Source organism: Bactrocera dorsalis, chromosome 1 (genome assembly GCF_023373825.1).
Source record: "Bactrocera dorsalis isolate Fly_Bdor chromosome 1, ASM2337382v1, whole genome shotgun sequence".
Taxonomy (NCBI): domain Eukaryota; kingdom Metazoa; phylum Arthropoda; class Insecta; order Diptera; family Tephritidae; genus Bactrocera; species Bactrocera dorsalis.
Genome location: NC_064303.1, coordinates 19715040 through 19737286, shown reverse-complemented (window position 1 = coordinate 19737286; position 22247 = coordinate 19715040). Strand labels below are relative to the sequence as shown.

The 22247-nt window shown below is 35.7% G+C and overlaps 1 protein-coding gene across 3 annotated transcripts in view; it reads left to right on the top strand.

Moving 5' to 3' along the window:
* The window catches only part of LOC105224077 (limbic system-associated membrane protein), a 112873-nt gene that overhangs the window by 71801 nt on the left and 18825 nt on the right, over window positions 1-22247 (top strand). The window contains exon 5 of one of the 3 annotated variants that reach the window (XM_049457867.1): window positions 11773-11931. The exons of the other annotated variants lie outside the window; for them this stretch is intronic. Within the exon in view, the coding sequence (XP_049313824.1) occupies window positions 11773-11931 (159 nt within the window). The remainder of the gene's footprint in view (window positions 1-11772; window positions 11932-22247) is intronic. 3 annotated transcript variants of the gene reach the window in all.

Below are 22247 nucleotides of genomic sequence, written 5' to 3'. Positions count from 1 at the left end.
CCCAATCTGATAGTACATGTACTCAAAAGAATTTATAGAACATTCAACAATTCATAATGTTGGTCTCATACACACAGCTTTCATCATTTTATGCCACAAATACAATTCAGTAATCCAAAAATTTTATGTCTAATAATAAGTATAAGTGTGTAATATGTACAATATGTCAGAAGAGAGCACAGTACGCTTATTAAATTATATTCAACTGCTAATGTAACGATTACATACCAGCACACGGTGTGTTGCCTTTGAACCATTTCCCAAGGTCATTGCAAGTCAACTCTACCGTGTCATGCGGGTACAAAAACGAAAGGCATAGCAAGAAGGCGGCAGCCAAACATGTGGGTGACTACGCTGAAAATACACAGACACCCTCAAAAGGCGTGTCCCCCCCCTCACTAACAATGAAGCGCACAGTATATATGTATGTATAGTATGTATAAACAGGCAAAAGCACGAACAACCCACACCACTGTGGAGCCCACTCATTAGTGACCGACCAAGTTTATTTATACTCAGTTGACTTGTTCCATCCAACCAACAGCGAGATGGCAACACTAAATCGGTGCATGGCGACTTAGCCGCCACGCAAATGCTTTTGTTACCCAAAACTCCCAAACAGTGCTTACAAACCAAACATTTGCTAATAGCGCACCACACACACACAAACAGTCAGATATACTTACACAATGTTGTTGTTGTTGTTGTTTTTGTTGTTGTCTAGTTATTGGCCACTCATTTTGCTGTATACTTTGAACGACAATGTCGCTCCTCCCCCATGCATTGATTGACTGTTTAAGTATTCGGTGGTCAGATGTGGACTACATAATGCTCTGCTGGCGATGCGATTGTGCTACATATTGTTGTAGTTGTTGTTTTTTATCTAGCGGAGCGTGTGTAATACACAGCGGTAGCATGGATATGGAAATGTGGATGAGCGTATGGAGATATACATATATACATATGTGTGTGTGTTTGTGCGGTTGTTTGGCGCTCCAATATGTGCACCGTGCGCCGCCACACCACAGCGGCCTTGTTGATTTTGCATTAAATATTCCCGCTTAATACGTTAAACGCTGGCAGTCTCTCACCATTTCGCGTAAAACGGGCACCTGCTGTTGCAACAACACGGCCGCAGCCTGTCTATATGCACAATCTAATATACCTGCAACGAATTTGGCTTGCAAATATGCCGAAGCATGTTGCCGTAAATGCAGTGGTTTGTCCCTCTTAGTAAGTGAAAGCAGCGGCAAACACGTGCGCACACATACAGACACACCAACACGCATGAACATATATGTGTGGGTATGTGTGCGCACTCGCAAACAGCTGTAGCCAGGCTTTGTGCGGCATTAAAGTGCTTATTTGTGGTCAACACATACTCGCGCATTTGCATATACCGACATTTATGGTTCGCTTTTGGTTGCAAATGCATGTGTGTGCGTGTGTTGGTGCACAGGCTTTCGCTTCTTCATGGAAATTGGAAATTTAATTAAGGCAATACTTTGCTGGAGTAAACGTGTGCGCTAAATTGACTCGCACACCGTAGTGATTATTACTAATTTGTGGGGCGCAATCGAATTTTCAAAAGAGTTTGCATTGAGTAAACAGATGAGTGCAAATATGCGAGAGCCCTTTTTGTGATAGAGGTTTTTGGTGACGTGGTGACGCTACAGGGAGAAAATGAGATAAAGCTTTAACTTCGGTTGCTGCGTGAAGCTATAAGCCCCTTGGCAAATAAAAGAGTTACCTGAAAAAGAACATGTCCTTTGATCAGCTAATTTTATATGGCAGCTATGTGCTATAATAATTCGATCTGAACAATTTACTTTGAAGATTGTGTTATTGCTTTAGATGATGCGGATGTCCAGAATTCAAATTTCGTGAAGATATTCTCGACAAATGAAAGAGTTTTCTATACAATCACTTGAATCAGATTGTTCGATGTTTGTTCAGTAATCGTATAGTAGTGAATATTGATAGCTGCGGTCCAAGTTAAGCAAACTAAAAAACCGTTCAGAATCTTTCTGGGCTAGTGCATCCTTCATTTTGCAACACAAGAATGCCAGGGCATACTTATCCACGTCAAACGTTCGTAAGGAAGATGGTGTCTAGAGGCCGCCAATAGACAACTCAGACGTTCTGCAACAATGAATGGGTGGAGCCAATCCACGAGAATTATGTGCGCCTACAGTCAGCATACCTAATATACAAATCACTAATGTTTTGTCTGATAGACAGCATAACCTGGCAATCTTCTGCTAAGATCTTGTATCCGACCGTCTTATGTGTCGGCTGCACAGAATTCACTGAGAGCAAACTGCAAACCACTTTCATTCCGACGAACATATACGCTGATGACCGTCAATTTCATTCAGCCTAGATTCAGTATATATGCTGAAACAGCAAGCTCGATGGGAGTAAGTTACCTCACTAAGGTCCCTTCAAATTTTGTTTCTTGACCACCGCCACTCTGTGTGAAAAATCGGAGGGACTATGTAGTTCGCACCTAGAGTTTTCTTAATCGTAAAATGGTCCCCACTACTCCAGTACCTGTGAAGACCTACCAACCTAAGATAGTCTTACGTCCGATAACTCTCCGTTTGTCCGCCAGTAATGAAAAACTCTTGAAGGGACTTACTACATAATCCGTTCTTCACACACAACCATTTAAGCCTAGACGAACACTAGTCACAGCTTCCTAGTAAACCTTTTCTGAACAGACAGTACAACCATGTACAACGATGCTTTTGCGAGCACATCAACTTGTCTGTTGGCTACCGATCGAAGCACATAACCACAGCGACTCCCTTCAGGACTAAAGAGCGTGGAGCTATGAACTCTCGAGCTCATTCGTCGCACTAATCATGCGGTATTATTATCGAGGTGTAGCAGGGGGTGTCTGTTACGCTAACGACTACTGTTTTTACGCACCACAGGTCGAGTACTAGCCAAAAACCACTACATTAGGAGTTTCCTACGATTTCATACTCAGCGATGATTGGACGATAAATGAAGTCTTCAAAGATATGAACAAACGCCTATCCTCCTAAATAATTTACTCGCTGTTATTCATTGCTTAAAACTGTTTCCCTGTTAAAATAATTTACCGACACTGGACGAAGGAGTTATAGACCAGGCCCTGGCAGACATTTCCATCGATGATGTGACAAATTCCGATGTTAAATACTCCTAACATTTTAGATGTTAAATTTGGAAATTCTTTTACTCCTTATACTCCAAGCACGAACCTGATTATTCCAAAAGTAAAAATGGCATGCAACAAGATCCCCCTCAATTCGCTGGCCGTAGCAGTAGAAGGGTAATGACAAAGACCCCAAACCACGTTGTTAGCAACATACAAGGAAATATATCGTCCGGCCCCGGTTATGACCTATGTCGACTCAATCAGCCTCAATATGGTACTCATGTTTTGCATCAGGACAAAGATGGAGAAGATTCAGAACCTAAAACTCTACGATACGTAGAACAGAACCACGGCACACAAAAAACCCGCCCACGAGCAACGGAACAAAAAAAAACCCCCGGCCCTCCGGACTATAAAAGGATGTCTTATTTTCTGATGTCTTGTTTTTTCCATCGAAAACATTTACGCGAGTGAGAGAGGATAGTATGGAGGGGAGGCCAAGCGGCCCGCCATGCTGCTTGGGGTGGGGTGTGGTTAAATGAGGATAGGGCCCGCATGGCTACAAAATCATACTGTAGTCATCTTTAAGCGATGTGCTTTCTTAGGAACATTAGGTGATTATTCCTCCAGCACGTCGACGAACCTTAAACAACATACCGACCAGCCACATTTCGTACGCGACCTATTTCCGACAGAAACGGAACGCTTTATTCACAGTGGAGCTATTACCACCTTCATTGACTCCTCCCAATGACTGGTGTACTTGGAGTCCAAACACAATCGATCGTAGAACAAGAGCTCGAGTTGCGACTTAAAACAAGTGTGACCTTAGCGCAACTTTGTTCTGCGTATTGTAGCTGGTTAAACTCCTACTTATCCAGAATAGAAACTGATTCACGAAATATACATATGTACTGTATGCAAAGAATCTTCGCATAAAACTAATAACCTCTTCGCATGCTCAACTCTTATACACTTATGGTAACTTATTCAGTAATTTAGACAGAAGTCTCGCACAATTAATTACCCTCACTCACTGCTATGGATACATGAGGATGTTCCAAACAGAAATCGCTGGCATAGAATAATATTATTCGCATGGTTTTCGCTCACAGTTTTATAAGCCTATGCTTGGTTGGGTTTCAGTGTCTTCAGCGTATGACTTTTAATTACTTCGATGGTGGTATGGTACGTTCCCTGAAGCGGATTTTTCAGTTTCAAAAACAGCACAAAAGCCACAATTCTTCCAAACTGGCAGATATAGTGGCTGAGCCGATATATTACGTTGCGTGCTAAGACAAAAAGGTCCATAGCATTCATGATTAAGTGGGACACTCATTATTGTGATGAAAATTCCAAGGATCTTTTGACACAATTGCTCCCCGTAGATACCTCAAAATTTCCAAACCGTGTTCTCAATTGATCGTTTGACTTTTTGGAATGAATGCCTTGTGAGCCGCACCTACGCGTTCATTTTTCCGATTTTGAAGTGGAGTTCTTAGCTAAGTTTTACAGCGTTATTCATAGCCAGTTTGATAGCTTCGACATCACAGTCTACTTATAAGCCTGATAACATGATCCAAGTAAAGGTACTTTTTCCAATAGTCTTATTTTGACAGATCACGCATCAGTCGAGTTAAGCTGTCGTGCTATTTTTTGGACAATTCCGCTTCGATTCAAACCTTGGAGCAAAACATCACACGTGTCATTCGACAGTTACCCATCGTAATGCTCGAACGAGACATCAAAAATTGAACTGAACGGATGGACTATCTGGGTCGTAGCTGCAGCCAACATATTTTACTTTACTGTGTTCCCTCTTACTATTTTCTAGTTAACGGTCTTTCAACTTTTAATTTCCCATATCAAAATATCTGCCCTCATTTCTCCTTGTCTACATTATATTCTCCATTTTCGTAGGTTTATATTCCATTTTCTCTATTATTTTTCGGAAAAATTCCACCAACAAGAATTCCCAAGCTGTAATTTATCACACAAAAATGTGAAAAGTAAAAAATTAATTTACCTCAACTGGCAATAAATTAATTTTGCACACAACTGCTTTTAATTTACACGGCCACAAGCCAACACGAGAGAATGCAACTCAAGTGTCGTACTCGTATATATTCATATGTGCTACATAAGGGAGGTATGAGTATTCCGATATTTTAATACTCAAGTTTTATGTATGGAATAAAAATATTTAATAAAATTATAGTAAACTTTAAAAATACTTATATCCTGTATATTAAGTTTACCAGTATACATATGTATTTATACCCTGTATATAGCATTTGCCTTCAAGGTTTTAACACCAAGAGAGAAACTTAATTAATTCCGTTAGTTTATGAGATATCGATTTGAAGTTATGCACACATCTTTTTTAACTCAATAAGTTGCTTATTTGTTGAAACCATCGATATCGGACTACTATAGTGTATAGCTGCCATACAAACTGACTGCTCAAAATCAAGTGCTTGTATGGAAACGTTTTTTATTTTGAGAGTTATCTTCATGAAATTGGGGGTAGATTATTTTCCAAGAAAATTCCACAATATATGAAAAAATTTTCTTGATCGAACCACTATATCATATAGCTGCCATACAAACTGAACGTTTGAAATTAAATGCTTGTATGAAAAAACTTTTTCATTTGGTGAGCTGTCTTCAAAAAATTTGACTAGGATCATTATTTAAAGAAATAATGCAATCCATGAATAAATCTTTCAAATCGGAATACTATAGCATATAGTTGCCATACAAACTGAACATTCGAAATTAAATGCTTATATGGCGAACTTTTCTATTTGACGAGCTTTCCTTACGAATTTTGGCCTGTGTTATAAGCTAAAGTAAAATTATGATATCTGAAGAAATTTTCCTGATCGGTGTAGTATAGCATATAGCTACCATACAAAAGGAACGATGAAAATCAAATTATTGTAAGGAAAACTTTTTTGTTCTGCATGATATCTCCACGAAACTTGATATAAATTATCACTCAAAGCAACGCTACAATATTTGCAGAAATTTTTGAGATCGCACGAAGCTTTCATATAGCTGTCATACAAACTAAACGATCAAAATCAAGTTTTCGCATGAAAAATTCTTTATTTATTAAAACTATTCTACAAAAATCAAATTTTAAACTTGCGTTTTTATTTCTTTTTTTTTTAAACATATAAAAATTTTAATTATTCCAAAAAAAATTTCCCACCCTAATGCGATTGCAATTATTGTATAAACACAAAATCTCCACATATGCTCCTATGCAGCGCATAATGAAAATATTACAATGATAATCTCTTCGCGTTTGCACAGCTTATAACAAACCGAAAAGTATGTCTGCGTGTGTGTGTGAACACACAAACTACTGTAAATACAGCGCCGCCAAACTCACACTCAAACACTCAGCCCTCCAGCACTTTCGACATTCTTTTTTTTTCGCCATTCACGCCACTCGCCGCAATTTCGGGTTGTACTATTTAACCGCATAATTGCGGCCACTTTCATACCACTCCGCCGACCAAACGAACGACTACTGATTTCCCAGCGACTAGCCGACAATTTACCTCCCTTGTCTTCCTGCACAATAGCCCAGCGGCAAATTCGCTATATTAATGGCACCACTTCCGTCGCGCTGCGCTGAGACCGCGGTTATTATTGTTCGCTATAGATGCACTCCACAATATCAACGTTATCCTTGTTGTTGGCGACTGCCGCGCTGCCGCGTGATTTGTTGTTGCTTTTGCTGTTTGTCGCCATGATCTCCAACTTCCGGCCGCAACGGTCTGTTCGCCTTCCGTTGACATGGAAAAAATAAAAACCAAAAACAACAAACGCAAAATTTCTACAAAACGCACACACATGTGTTTATGTGTGTGTGTGTGTTTTGTAGAAATTTTGCATTTGTTGTTTTTTTTATTTATTTTTTTCCATGTCAACGCTGACAACGACGACGATATACATGTGTTTATGTGTGTGTGTGAGTGTGTGAATATGTGTTTTTGTTAGTACAAAATTGCGCTCAGCAGCTATTTTAATGGCGGCAAAAGTCATGGCCGCAGGTGTCAGCCAAAAATGTGGAATAATACTTACATATATAATATTAACATACATATGAGTAACTGTGTGTGTGTGTGATTTCGTTCAGAATAAAAAATTAAAATACATTATAACTGTATATGAATATGTATGGTATGCATAAGTATATGGCGATTATGTGACGCGCTCACGAAGTTTTGTTGTAAATTATTGAAAAAGTTGCAACACGCGCGGCATACAGTAAGCTGGTCATGCATAAAGCATGTGTTTGCAGCTAAAATTTATTTAAAATTCGTTGAAATAATATACTAATAGGCTAGGAAGAAAGTTTCAGGACTCTATGTTGTTTAAAAATATATTTATATAGTTTTATGAAGTTACTGAGAGGTTATGTTGACAAATATTTTTTCGTTGGTCGCGTGAATGGATAGAGAAAGTAGAGCAGGATGAAATAAAATTAACCACACAGTAATAAAAATAGTTGAGTGTCGTTGATGTATAAACTCCAGTTCAAGGTTATATATTATATTTCTTAACATATTAGGTATTGAGAGCTATTAATAACAAATTGCAACAAAGTTTGATTAGGTAATACTGGCCATCTATCACGAAATATATACATATAAACCAACTTATCTTTAGTGTTGCTGGATAGAAGTTAAGTTTAACACGAGCTGAAGTATTCGTCACATAGTATGGACACGCTTCTTCTTAACTTTAAGAGCGATCTAACTTCGATGACTCAGCTCATACCTTGTACAACGAAGCTCTTAGACATCTCAAACGAGTTTTTAGTAAGACTGGGCGGAACCATAGAAGACGCTCTCATGCTCATTTCTCTGCACTTTCTGCATGTATCGTCGTTACTAATGCTTATCCGCCTCAAATATGAGGTCAGTACATTATCACCTTTCATTAGGCTAACACCGTACTGCAGACCTTTTGGGATGGATGTGTAAAACGTGTACTATTGCTCTTTGGCGCTCTTGCACATTATCTTGATGATTCTGCATTTCCTCCAGGCATTCCTTCTCACCATGATCCGTCTTTCAAAAATTTCATTCTGTATCGTTTTCAGTGACTTAAAATTTATAGTTTAGTGAAGGTACTTTGGTACGCCAGTAAAGAAAAAGATGGTGTCTTTGAACCCAACATCTATGCAACCGCTTTCCGACAGCCGGTACAGCTACTTCCACCCTGCTTCTAAGTGTATTGTCCGACGAATTACGATATGAGATTATTGCCTCCATTGCCGTTTGGCGATTGAGGTGCACAGGTATATTGTTATTGTTTCGATCACTTTCAGCATTGTAAGCCATCTCAACACCTTTTTTGATTGCGCAAATTTCTGCCTCTAAGATACTGCTTGAAGGGTCGCATAAGACCTAGTTCCGCGCAATAGATCACGGTGCCGATTCCATCATTTCGATCTATTCATTTAGTTGTTAAAAGATTCGCCAGCGCTTCTGCGCCATCTATGCTCCTCTAATGTAATTTAATATCCGCTCCAATTCTGTATGATATTTGGCAGACAGCGGTCCATCAAACCAAAAAAAAATATAGATTTGACTAAGAGTTTGTAACTTCAAAGCGTGTAGATCGCTTTCACTCTTTCCTTCTCATTAAGTTCCCATATCAGTCTGAAATCCAGTATTATTCCCAGGTTTCTTAATTAACTCTGTAGAGCCTCGGATTGCCATGTCGAAATTTTGTACGTCCTTGTCAAAAGTATCCTGCTTCTTATCGGCATTAAACTCTAGGTTGGCCAATACTGTCCATGCAGCTCGTTAGGCCTTTTATTCGTGCTATGATAGCGAGCTCCAGTTGGGCTGCTTTCAGCCTGATGACGGTTACGCCATTGAAGACATTGTTAGATGCTGAATGAATTTATCGAATGTAAGTAAACTCGCTAAAAGCACTATTCGTTTGTATGTGGGGTATCCATGCCGTGGGACTTCTACACTTTCAATGGCGCTTCAGATAGCGCTTAGAGTTAATCTGAGCCTACCAATTTAAATACAGAAAGAATGGAAAAAGCTTGCAAAAATAAACTAAGAGGACTCTTTTCAAAATATTTTGATATTTTACAAAGACAAAAAAGTAAGATAGGACCAATTTCATTATTTCGAAATATTGTGAGATTTAAACATTGCCTCTAAATGAACTCACAACAACTAATAACCATAGAATGCAATAAAAATATTTATAATACTTATTACATACTAACAAAACGTATTTGCTACATTTTCTTTATTTACAAAATTCCTGCCATTCAACGACGTCAACCCACAAACACAACTCAACCCAATGAAACAACTCCACTTGCTTGCTTCGCTTGTATTAATTGCCAATTAATGACATTGAAACAATCTGCTGGACCAACACACCGACACATCAACAACGATTATAATAACAACAAATTAATAATGGTGTCGACAATCGCTGCATGGTGCCGAACGCAATAACAATAAAAACAACACTTCTGAAAACCAACCGCACTTTAACGACGCAAACAAACGCAATAATAACAATTATGCTGGCGATGATGATGCTATCGCTGTTGGTGATTTCACCGACGGCGTGATGATTTTATGGATGGCTTGATGTGGTTGACGCTGACAACGACGACGATGATGGCGTTTTGTGATATTATGATATTAAACTCTGTTGGGATTGGTAATGTACAAAAATGTAATTGTGGTAAATTGAACACTGACATTGATAAATCAATATTTTTAATGGAAAATAAAAAAAAAATTATTTAATATAAAAAAAAAATTATTTATATTAAATTAAAAATAATATATAAATAAATTATATTAAACAAAACACCAAAATTGTTTTTTATTCAACAACATTAAACTTTAAACAAATCATTAATTTTGAAAATAAAAATAATGAAATTTTAAAATAAAAAAAAAATTAAAAATATTTAAACAATAAACTAAATTATTAAAATTTAAAAATATATAAATAACAATAAACTTTAAATAAATCATTAATTAAAAAAAAAAATTAAATTAAAAATCAAAAAAAATTAAATAATTAAAAATAAAACTAAAAAAATGAACAAATATGGAAATGCAATATTGTAACTTTAACAAAACAAAAATTACTTTATTTTTTTTTTACATAAAATTTTTGACTAATTCAATGAAAAATTATTTAATTAAAAAAATTTAACAAAAAAAATATTTATTATCATTAAAATTATATTTTTTTTTAATAAATAAATAAATTTAAACTAAAAAAATTGACAAAAATTTAAATAAAAAATCCTCTTTTTACATATAAATATTAAACTTTGAATCTATCAACGAAAAATTATTTATTTACATAAAAACTTTTTAATGAAATTTAAAAAAAAAATTATCTTAAAAATCTATACTGAAAAACTCATAATTCTTCAAAACTATGTTTTAACAACCAAATTTATTTCAATCAAAAACGCTCGTTAAATCGAAAAAAATCAAAAAACTACCCACAACAAACGAAAATGACCGCTAATCATAATTTCTGTACTAACATAACAACAACAACACTGTATTTACCGAAAAACAACACCAACAATGCACACTTCCTGCATTGTAAATATTCGTTGTCATGCTATCAACAACAATTCAACATTTACTGATGACTATCACAACAATCGCTTTGCCAAAAAATAATCAACACACAAAAAAATCACGAAAAAATAATTTCAATCTGTGTTGGTCAACATGCAATAACAACATTACCCACCGCAACTGAACAATTTCGGTACGCTCGACAACATAACAATAAATGTGGGAAAAATAATAAAAAAAATATATATATAAAATTAAAAAAAAACTATAAAAAAAAATATAAAAAAAAAATTTAAAAAAAATATAAAAAAATGTTGTGCAAAATTGGTATAAAATATTAATAAATTGCTACTAAAATTGTGGTAAAAATGGTAAAAACATAAAAAAAAAATTATACAAATTTAAAAAAATAAAACGACAAAATTCACCCACAACTTTTATGCGCCACAAAATATGCAACGAAATATTGGAAACCATGAAACAAATTGTATGATTCACTTGCCTTTTATCGAACAACACAAACTCATGTTGAAATATAACACACCAACACACATGTGAAAAAATACAAAAAAATGTGCTTAACCGTTACAAAATAACCAATTTGCAACAAAAATTTCATGCGCTTCGTTTTTTCTGTTACTTGAACACTTTTCGGCATTTGAATAACGGCAACAATATATATTAAAAAATATATATACAAAAAAACAACAAATTTGCTACAAATGTGAAACACCTGGCGCGTCATCTCTAACAACACATGCCTACAACAAAACCGAATCTAACGCTCGTATACCTACTACAAACATTGTACATCCCGTTATACGAAACTCCAACTGCATTTCCATGCATCCAACACTTATCTGCTCATCATCTCCGGCTTCCTTGTCTCACTGCATTTGCTGCACTTGTTTTTTCCAATTTTTTTTTTTTGTTGGCTTTGCCACTCTTCGCTCGTTGCTTGGTTTACCGGCTTCGTGTGCTATTCTATCGCTCATTCGCGCACCTCTTATACAGTCCCGCCGGATATCCTCGATTATCCCACCAGCACGGATATGGTTGTGCGCGAGGATAGTAATGTGACGCTCAAATGTGCGGCAACGGGCTCACCAGAGCCGACAATTACATGGCGACGTGAAAATGGAGTACCCATTGAATTGGCCAACGGCTCTGAGGGTAAGTACCACCCAATCCACGTATTTCTATATACACACATACATACATATGTACGTCGTTAAATGTGTGCTGCTACATATGAATATTTATACATATGTGTGTAATTTGCTTGGGCAGTAGGGGTGAATGACTGTATGACTGAGTGGGTGGGTTTTTTTTTGCGTTGAAATATTGCAAGGTTCATGTGGTTTCAATTGCCCACGTGTAGACGAATGCAGTAAAGCTTGCTACGAAATCTACGAAGGGTGTGTATATTAGGCTTGTGGGTTTTATAAAGTTTTTGCTGACTAGTTAATGGCAATTTCTCTAATCTAGTGTATAAATTATAAGATAAGGGAGAAAAATATTCTTTTGTTTATATTCTTTTCTCCCCAGAACAACTTTTTTGTACCTTCCTGTTACAGGGATCATAAGAAACCCAAGTGCCTTGTTTCTGAATCATTCCTAGCGCATGTAGTCGCTTTGAAATGACTCCTCTTGATGGATTTCAATCCTGAAGTAAGATCTTCTTGCTTTTGTCACGGGTCCTCATGAATCCCCCCGATTAAAGGTTTTTGGCCTTCCTTCACCCGGACGTCCTTTAATATCGAAATCGCCGCCTCAAGAATTGAATTAATTATCATTGTTGGCAATTTAAGAAGATAAGTATATTCTTCGTAAAATCTGTCTGTTGAACAAAGAAATCAGTGTCATTGTTTAGGTCAATAACTATGGAATTTTTAATTATCTTGTGAAAAAAGATCGACCAATTCGTGCTTTCTCGTAAAATATTCCCAGAAAAAGAAAAGATTTTTTACAATAAATCTTTTTTTAACACTAAATTCGCCAATAAACTCAAGTTTACAGAACAATTTAAATTTTAGAGAAAACTGAAATATCGGTCTGTAGTTCTTCCGGTTCAGAGTCGCAAGCACAAGCTTTTAGGTGACAGCAAAAAAAGTCCAGTGAAAGACTCAAACTACATCATAACCAGATAAAATCACAAGCAACTACAGTATCATGGCATTACTAATATATCTGTTTCTTTTGATGTGAGTCAGAGGATTATTATAGAATTAGAATGCGAAAGGGACACGAAGCAATAATTGGGTAGCCTAAAAAATTAAAAAAATAGATTTGATTCGGAACTTAACAGAAAGTTTTCACATTTCGAACTTATTTAGAGCTCTCTGAAGTAATACCGGAGAAAAATTTAGGTTAACGGAAAATGAATGAATTAAAATAAATAAATCTTTCAACTAATTTCAAGGAAGTTCTCGCTGTTTTCTTTTATGAATATGCAATTTTATTGTAAGGAAATGATGACAGTTGAATTATTCGAAGTATTGCCAATCCCTAATCATAACTTTTTCCAATTTTTTTGGCCATGTCGTCTTGTGAGGAGAACTGTTTCTTGTCATACCATGTGCCATCGGACACAATAAATAGTAAACGAACAATGCAATATCTGAGGAATATAGCAGATGGGGTAACCTTCCCATTTAAGCGATTTTACAGAGATTTTAACGGATTTAGGAACATGAGACCGAGCGTTGTTTTGCAGCTGGGTAATTTTTCCGTGCCTCACATGGTATTGGGATCATAAAAAACCCATGTACCTTGTTTCTAAATCATCCCCAGCGCATGTAGTCGCTTTGAAATGGTTTCTATTGATTTATTTTGTTTTTTTATCATTTTTATGCTTGCGCAACGATTTGAAGTTCCCATTTTCTCCGCCATTAACTTCTAGTGCATCGAGGCTACAATTAATTTGGACTTGGCTGAATCGATTCTGCTCGTTATTCTAATCATTTATATACTTGTATGTATTTGCACTTTATAAAGCCTCTGACTTTTCCTGCAGGATGTTATAAGCTGCGTGTTAAAGTTAGGGGTTACAGTGGTTTCCTCAGGTAACAAACAATACTTTTTTTCATATAAAATAAAAAAAAATTTATTAGAATTTTTTATTGTTAGAAACATACACACAAAGAAATTCTGAAATTATTGCTTTGGCAAGATAACTGCTTACGAGATTTTTCTTTTCAATTAGTTGTAATCGAAAAAAAGCCTTCGTCCAAGTCTTTAAGAATTGTATCTCAAAGATCTGTGTAAAATTTTATAAAGATCGGTTGAGTATTTCTCGAAAAATCTTCTCAACCGACTTCAAAATCACAGTTTCAAGCAAAACGCGCCACGAACGCACAATTTCTCAAGGCTGTATCTCAGGAACTTTTACTCGGATAAACTTAACAATTTAGGACAATATTCTCGAAGTATTTTGTAATTTAATAAGATAATAAATAAGTTAACTTTTTGAAACCCATAAGCCCTTGTCACCCCTTAATATGAGTATACATTATTCAGGGTATATAGAGTGGAGGGACGGAAGGAAGATTAGTAGAAAATAATAAGCCAACATTTTTCTGGAGGTAATCGAAATAATTATATATATCATGTAATTAAATCTAATTCTAAAGGAGTCAGTCTTTCAGAGGATTCCTTATCTAAAATCCAATGGAAACACAGTTTATTCAATACTAATCGGTAGGTATTCAACACAAAAGGTATACGAACTATCCGATGTTATTTTCGATCGTTTCTTAGCGTTCTCAAACGTATTATTCTGCAAGAATCCGCCACATTTGTGGTAAGCCTATCCAGTTGAACGATCCAGGCTTCAGTCAAAATACCCAAGAACTCTATGTTTATATGAAGACATAGAGATAAACACACAGTAAAGTTCTTGTTGTTATTGTAAAAGGCAGCAAATATCACACTCTACTGTGTTGGGAACGAAATACTTATAAATCAATCATTAAATACTTCTGACGTTAAAGTTTCATAACGCTCGCTCTCCGTAACTTAAGCTGATTATTCTCAGTCGTTTGTGAAACCATAAATAGACTCTATTAATTTTATATTTCGTGTCGACGAAGCGTACTGTACCCATTGCAAATCTCTCAAGACAGAACTGGAAGACGAATATCTATCCTATCTAGCTTTTGTTAAGATTTTTAACCTCACCGGGTAGACAGCAGTAAAAAAATTACCAGCTACAACCTTTACAATTAGAGTACCAATAGCTGGCTAGCGCTCACCAGCTTCTTTCAGTAAGTAAGTCCCACAAACTTAAGGTTCGAAAGCAGTAGAAATTGATAAGCGTTCCCATTACCTGCTCGATCAGGTTCCACCTTTAGTCAGCTAAGCTCAATTTACAGCTAGAAATATATATCTTTACCATAAAAGCAACCACGTTGCTGCTCTTACCCTAACACCCTTTACCACTGCTGGCAAAATTTCAAAAGAACCACAGTTCTACAAGCATTTGGCGCGCATAGCTGAGCACTTTTCCACCGCCATACTCGTTTACGGCAAAGCGCAACATGCGCGCCCCAACCAACTACCACAACTACTAACTACGAGAAGTACAATCAAAAAGCGTGGAACTTTTTTGTTTCTGACCATTACCCGAGTAGCGAACGTTATTGGCATTTGGCAGCGAACTTTTGTAGTATAAAAGGAGTAAAAACGGGAAAAAGAAGACCATAGCAAAGCGATTGAGGTGAACATGGTCGCAGGCATACACGGAAGACTCTGAGTCATACACAGTGTGCGCCAGAAACGGAACCGCAACACGTAATGCTGTAAATCGAATGTGAAAAATTCACCAGAATACTTAAGTATTACGGGAGTAAAGTGCAATAGACGATGGCAGCTAACGGTGATGGCGGTGGCGATGGCGATGACGACGGCGAAGTGGCCAACAGTCGTTCGCAAGCAGCAGAAGAGACGCTTGAGCGGTAGATGGCTGCCAGTGGCGATTACAAAGGACGTTTCGACTGGCAGTGGTACCAACATCCATACATACACATACATGTCAATATATAGAAATAACTGTTGTTTTTATTGCTGTGTGCATGGAGGTGTGCCTTTCGTATGCACGCTGCCAAATGGTGAGTAGGGAAATGCGGCAAGTGACCTTCCTCGCGGCTTAAAAATGTCTGCAAAACTCGTTTAGTCGTGATTACGAGTATTACTGTTGTTATTATTATTATTGCTATTTTGTTTGTTTTTGGTTTTTGTTTCTTTCGTTATTTTTTTAAGTATTTCTTTTGTGCCAACTTTTTTACTATTAACCGTATATATATTTGAAGTTATTTTATTATTAGTACTCTTTGCAACTATGGCCGATATTAAACTGTTTTGTTTTTGTTGTTGTGTGGTGTTGTGGCTTACGCGATTTAGTTTGAAATTGGTGTTACAGAAAGTTTTTACAATATTTGGAATTTTGCTGTTTGAAGCGCGTCGGTCGTGTTGCACTGATTGGCCAATTGCGGGCGACGTCATTAAAAGTAAAATCAAACTTTTAGTGTTTCTATGAAAATACTCGTATGTCGGTTTGATTGAACCTGCCAGCAATTACAGTGAAAATTAGACATGGATTTTGGGTTGAAATTATTTTGATGGAAATTATTTTAGCGTTTTGCAACTTTGTTAAGCGAAAGTATGTGCAGTTAAGAGCAGTGTAATATTCATTTTAGCCCTATATTTATTCACGGTTCTGGCAACCTGCTTTTCACAAAATATCTTTAAAAAAATTCTCAGGATATGGTTAGCTGAAAGAAAAATTGAAAGCCCACATAACTCTCGCAAGTAAACACTCAGCGATATGTTTGAAGCATATGCCTTTCAATAATATTGTATAATCACCCGTCTAAACACAGACGGGAGTTGTTTGAAGACTCTTATGGATTTCAGTGAGAATTCACATAATCTCGAATAAAAACAAATACATTATTTTTGCTTTAAATTTAAATATATATTTGCCTTATTTGGAGAGAACAAAATTTATTTGAAATTGCACTGTTTTGTTTGACAACTTGATGCCATTTTGGAACCAAATTCATAATGCCACTCTTTTAGTAACCCTCGTCCTTACTAACAAATCACTGCTACAGTCGATTTCCAAAAGCTTCACTTGAGACGAATTTTTCATCAGAAAATTCTTTTATTATAAAAAGGAACAGGTAGTAACCAGTTAGTTTACATTACGAGGAAGATGACTAAAAACCTTCCAAACATAAGCTTTAGGAACTTTATAAATTTTCAGCCGGCTGGCTCGGGTTTTCCTTTTCATCGATGGAAAAATGTAATTTATGGCGTATTGTTCTTTCAATACTGAATATAGCAATCACAAAACTCTTTCAAAAGTTTTTTAAAAACAATATCTTACCTTTCTAATGCACCGAGCATACTTATGGTATACAACGCGAAACAGCTGTTAAAGTCAATTTTCGGAAATCCTTCAATGGCGGTCGTTTGAGTTGAGCTGAATAGCCAGAAGTCACTTGATGGTAGATGGAAAGCATTGGTTCACAAAAGTTAAAGCGACGCTGTTTTTCGATTTATTGACCTTTCTTGGGCTTAAATGGTATTTCAAAATGGTTTTCACTGCGCCCTCCGATATTCCAACGATGCCAGTAAGATTTCTGACTGTTAATTGTCAATTCTCAAGCACCAATTCCTTCATTATACTAACGTGTTGATCATCAGTTAATGTTGTTGGCCATCGTGGACATGATTCTTCTTTAACATGTCCTCGACCCTTTTTGAATAACATGTACCAATCAAAAACACTTGCAACAAACAATTATCACTGAAGGGTCTGTAACTATGTTCCTATAAAAACATTTCACGTATTTTCATTAACCGGTTAAAAGCTGTTCGGAAAACAACAGCTGGGAAGCTTTGCCTACACGGCCTTACCCAGACCTTGTTCTTCTAACTATCATTTGTTCTGGTTCGTGCAGAAAGCTTTCACTTAAAAACGGTTCACACACAAAAGAGTTAGTATCAAAAAGTTCTTTTTGGATGGAATTCTCAAATCTCCAGAAAGACGGGAACAAGTCTTTATTACATAAACAGTCAAATAAAAAAAAAACAAGTAAGGAAGGGCTAAGTTCTGGTGCAATCGAACATTTTATACTCTTGCAAGTTGCAAGAATCAAAGCCAGGGAAATATTATACTATAAGGTGGAAAACCAATCACATGGAGCAAGGTCAAGTGGATGTTCCAAAATGCTGATATTAGTTATATAGGGGCAAGGCCAAGTTTTCGCTCAAATTTATCTATTTTAGACCCAAAGATACACTCCGTTAAGTAAAACATTCTATCTCATTTTCATAGAAATAACTTACATATTGGCCGATATATGCAGTACAAAGTCACAACGAATTTCGAAAATCTTTATATGAAGTACATATGTATATGGGGTCTAAGGGCAGTATTGGTTCGATTTAATTCATTTTTGACATACAGACATACCGTTATAACAGAAAGATTATCCCTTAATTTCAATTATATATATCACACATTGACCGACATATCAAAAGTCAACTATAGGTACCGGGATCGAAATACTCGGTACCTAGCGGCTTGAACAGTTTTTATTGGATTGAAACAATTTTTAGTCATGCTAAGGTGACACACACTAAAGACAATTTTGCAAAGTTAAGCCGTGCTGGAAACTGAACGAATCAATTGGAACTTAAATTGAATTTTCATAGATGATATGTAATAAAAAATCTATGAAAATTCCATACAGCCTTGCTTAAAAAGTCGAATATCTCGAGAAGTATTAATGATAGTGATTTTGACCTCGAAACTTTTTTATAGCAAATAAAATTTTCTACAAGTTTGTGATGAACATTTTTCCTAGCTCTTGTCATTTAGGAGATATATATAAAAAAACCGAAATTCTTAGAAAAATCGGGTTTAGAGCCCCGTACTACCTCGCCGGAGTGCCCTGGGCACTTTTGTAGCGTGAACAATTCCCAGAAATATGCGTCTAAAGTCAAAGCGATGCCATAAAATACCTCTGATCTGTAGGAATTTAAAGATAAAAGCTCATGATTGTAGTGTATTTTCTATGGAAAATTTTTGCACGCCTTGGTCAGTTCTTAATGTTAATATGAAGAGCAAAAATTTTCGGGGTAATCTTTTTGGGGTATTTTCAAGGAAATTTCGTGACGGGATTGAAAAAAATTAATATTTCAAAAAAAAAAAAACTCCCTAATGTACATATATATGTATTTTTTAAATTTTTTTTAATAAAACACAAGTTCGTTTTAAATCTTCAAATATTTATCAAAATAAAAACATATAAGCTGAATACATTAAAAGAAAAATATTGTACTCGTATATTGCGCTTGAGAAAATGTAACTAATCCATAAAAAGTTTAATACATGAATATATTAAATATTTGGTGACACATATTCCATAATACCGATAAAATTTGCACACGAATTTGTCTCATCCAAAGCACTCAAACATTTATCGCAAAGCACTGCAAAGTTCGATGGCTTTAGACGCAATAAAACTGGCAAAAACACACAAAACAACAACAAAATTGCAGTTATAATATGCTAAATACCTATGTACTCGTATATACATATATATATAAATATATATATATGCGATGCATATATACATATATGATTATATATGGATATATACAAAGCATATGCAATTCTGTGGCAGCTTGTTAGCAAGTCATAATCCACTCATTGCAGCCATTCAAATGGCTTTCAGTGGTTTTGTTTTGTATTTGTCGAGTACGTGGCATGCACAACCTGCACAAATGCAGCTGTACCGTCTTACATACACATATGCATTTATGGTTTGGCTAAAACTATGCCAACTGTTATTATAGCCATTATGCACTTGTTGTTAAGTTTGCTCTTTTCGTGCTACTCCACCCCCCTTATATGGGCACTGCAGAGAAAAAATAATATTTTCCAAATTCATTTGACAACAACAAACTACATACTAGCTATTAAGTGGGCACTAAGTTATATTTGTTTGTGCAAATGTTTGCTCGTATGCAATAAAGTACTCTAATGTCGTTTGGGTGCCCGTTTTTATTGTCAGCTGGAGAAATTCCATAAAAAGCTTAACAGCCAACATGGAAAAGGTCGATTTTCGGCATGCGAGTTTTATGGCAACTTAACAGCTGACAATATCAACCTCAGTTTGGGACAATTTGGCTGGTTTACAATATTAGCATATATAAATTTTTATTTGCTTTTGAAATTTTCATTTATTATACACATTCAACTGCGGAGAAAAGGTGTGCCAATTATATTTATATGGCTTCACAAATTTTTCATTTTGGTGATAAAATGTTTGTAGTATTTTCCTCTAATTTTCGCATTAATTTTGCACTTTTCATAATGTAAAAGGGTATACAAAATATTTTCCTCGATTTTGTTCGGGGATATTGCATGGCAATTGCACCAGAGATCTTAGCATTGTCTTCATTAATAATTCATACCAAATTTTTTAAAGATATATTGTCAAATAATGGAGGTTTTGATACAACAACTTGATTTTCATCGGAGGTTTTGAGTAACAGATATATGCTGTAGTGATCCCACATCGGTGTTTACGCCCAATGAACAGTTTCTTGATGTGAAAAGAACGTGTCCAAAGTTTCAAACCGCTATCTCAAAAGTGAACGAAATTAGAAGGATATATTTAGAGGTTATTTTCTCGACACTGTATAGCAATCAAGCCATTGCCAAAATATCAACCAAAATGAATCGAACGGACTCCCAAGAAATGTTGAGCTCTTTTGTCATTACTCTTACATTTGTCTGAGAATTTTCAAGCAATATATTCTTCATATTTTTTAATATTTTCATGAGTTGAAGAAGTCGAAAGTCGTCTAAAAGGTCGTCTTTGAAGGCTTTGTTCCATTCGTTGGTTTGTATTTTTGACAAAACTGAATCACCGTTAGCTTTTTCAAATATTAGCAAATGTCCGCATCCGAAATTTGGTTAGATACTTAAGTAGCTGCTATAAGCAAACTGGTTGACAAATCGCACTCATATAAAGCATAATAATTAAGGACAATCCTATCAGACTAGGGAAATACATCTCTTTGGAGTACCACTTATTTAGCGAATTTGAAAAAAATTTGGGGTACTTTTTCGTATATATGTATGTATGTATTTTCCAATCTTACATTAATTTTGATTTCCCTCGTTTCGCGAATCAATTGAAGAAATTATATAAATCAAAGAAATTAGTTAACTTCCTATTTCACATAAAGTACGCAGACAAGAAGGCTGGTCGAAATATCAAATATCAATCAATAATCAAGTCGCTCTTAAGGATCACAAAAACGTTAACCTTTTGTGTGACGAACTCTTCACTTCAAATTAAACTGAATCTGCATCTGGCATTACTAAAACACCAATGGCAGCTCTTCTTTTAATCGTCAAAACACTTCTCAAAATCGATTTTGGGATAGCCGTTAGCTCTTTCAGATATTTTCATTTATCATGAAAAACTCCGGCTCTTAAAGATATTTTCAAGGATTTTAATTAATCTTGTAAAACAGGGCCGCCGTTTGAATGTTCTTTTTTTTTTTGATGTAGTCAAAGACACACTAAGCCAGGTCTGGCGAACATAGAGGTTGGGACTTCGTTACACTATTGTTTTTGACCAATAATTCACAAAGACGCAATAAAGCGTTAGGAAGCGCATTATAGTGATGCAAAATCCATGAATTGCTTTATGCAAACGGCCTAGAACTTTTACTACACCTTACTGACAGTTTAACGTTGAAACTGAAATTCATGATGCACTATGTCGTTAAAGTGGAAAAAAACAGTAAGAATAACCTTTACGATCGCGTGCACTTTTGGCATGAGCAAATCGATATGTCGACATCGCCAGTGACTTCTCTGTTTGTGATCGATCGATCATTTATCACATTTGCTTTCACTTTTTCCACGTTTTCGTTGGTGGTTCTGGCGTTCGGGGCGCTCGTCTTCTTCAACGTCTTCACAGTCATCTTGGAACGTTTATGCTTATATTTGAAAATTCTTGACTCATCATAGGCCTTTGCTAACATTTCAAATACTTTGTTGTACTTTATTTTATTTTTTACGAAAAATGTTATAAAAATTTTGTGATCAATATTTAACCAAACGAAAATCGCCAAGCACGACTAATCTTAGCTGTTGCTACAGACAAAATAATTAACGAATGCAGCTTAAAATTGTATCTTACTTCAGTGAGGTGTTTTATTATTTAATATAATAAAATAAATTGACAGTTGCAATATTAAAATACACGAAAATTTAAAATTACCCTTATTTTCTGAACACATCTCTTATTTTCATGTTTGAGTGCGTTGCTTTAAATGGTTAAGAGTTTCAGACAAAGTATATTTCCAGCCATTCAGGGAACCTTCTAAACTTTCCACCATATCTTGGGCGATAAAAATATTAGAAACTACCAAAAGTAGCAAAAGATTCAAGTAAA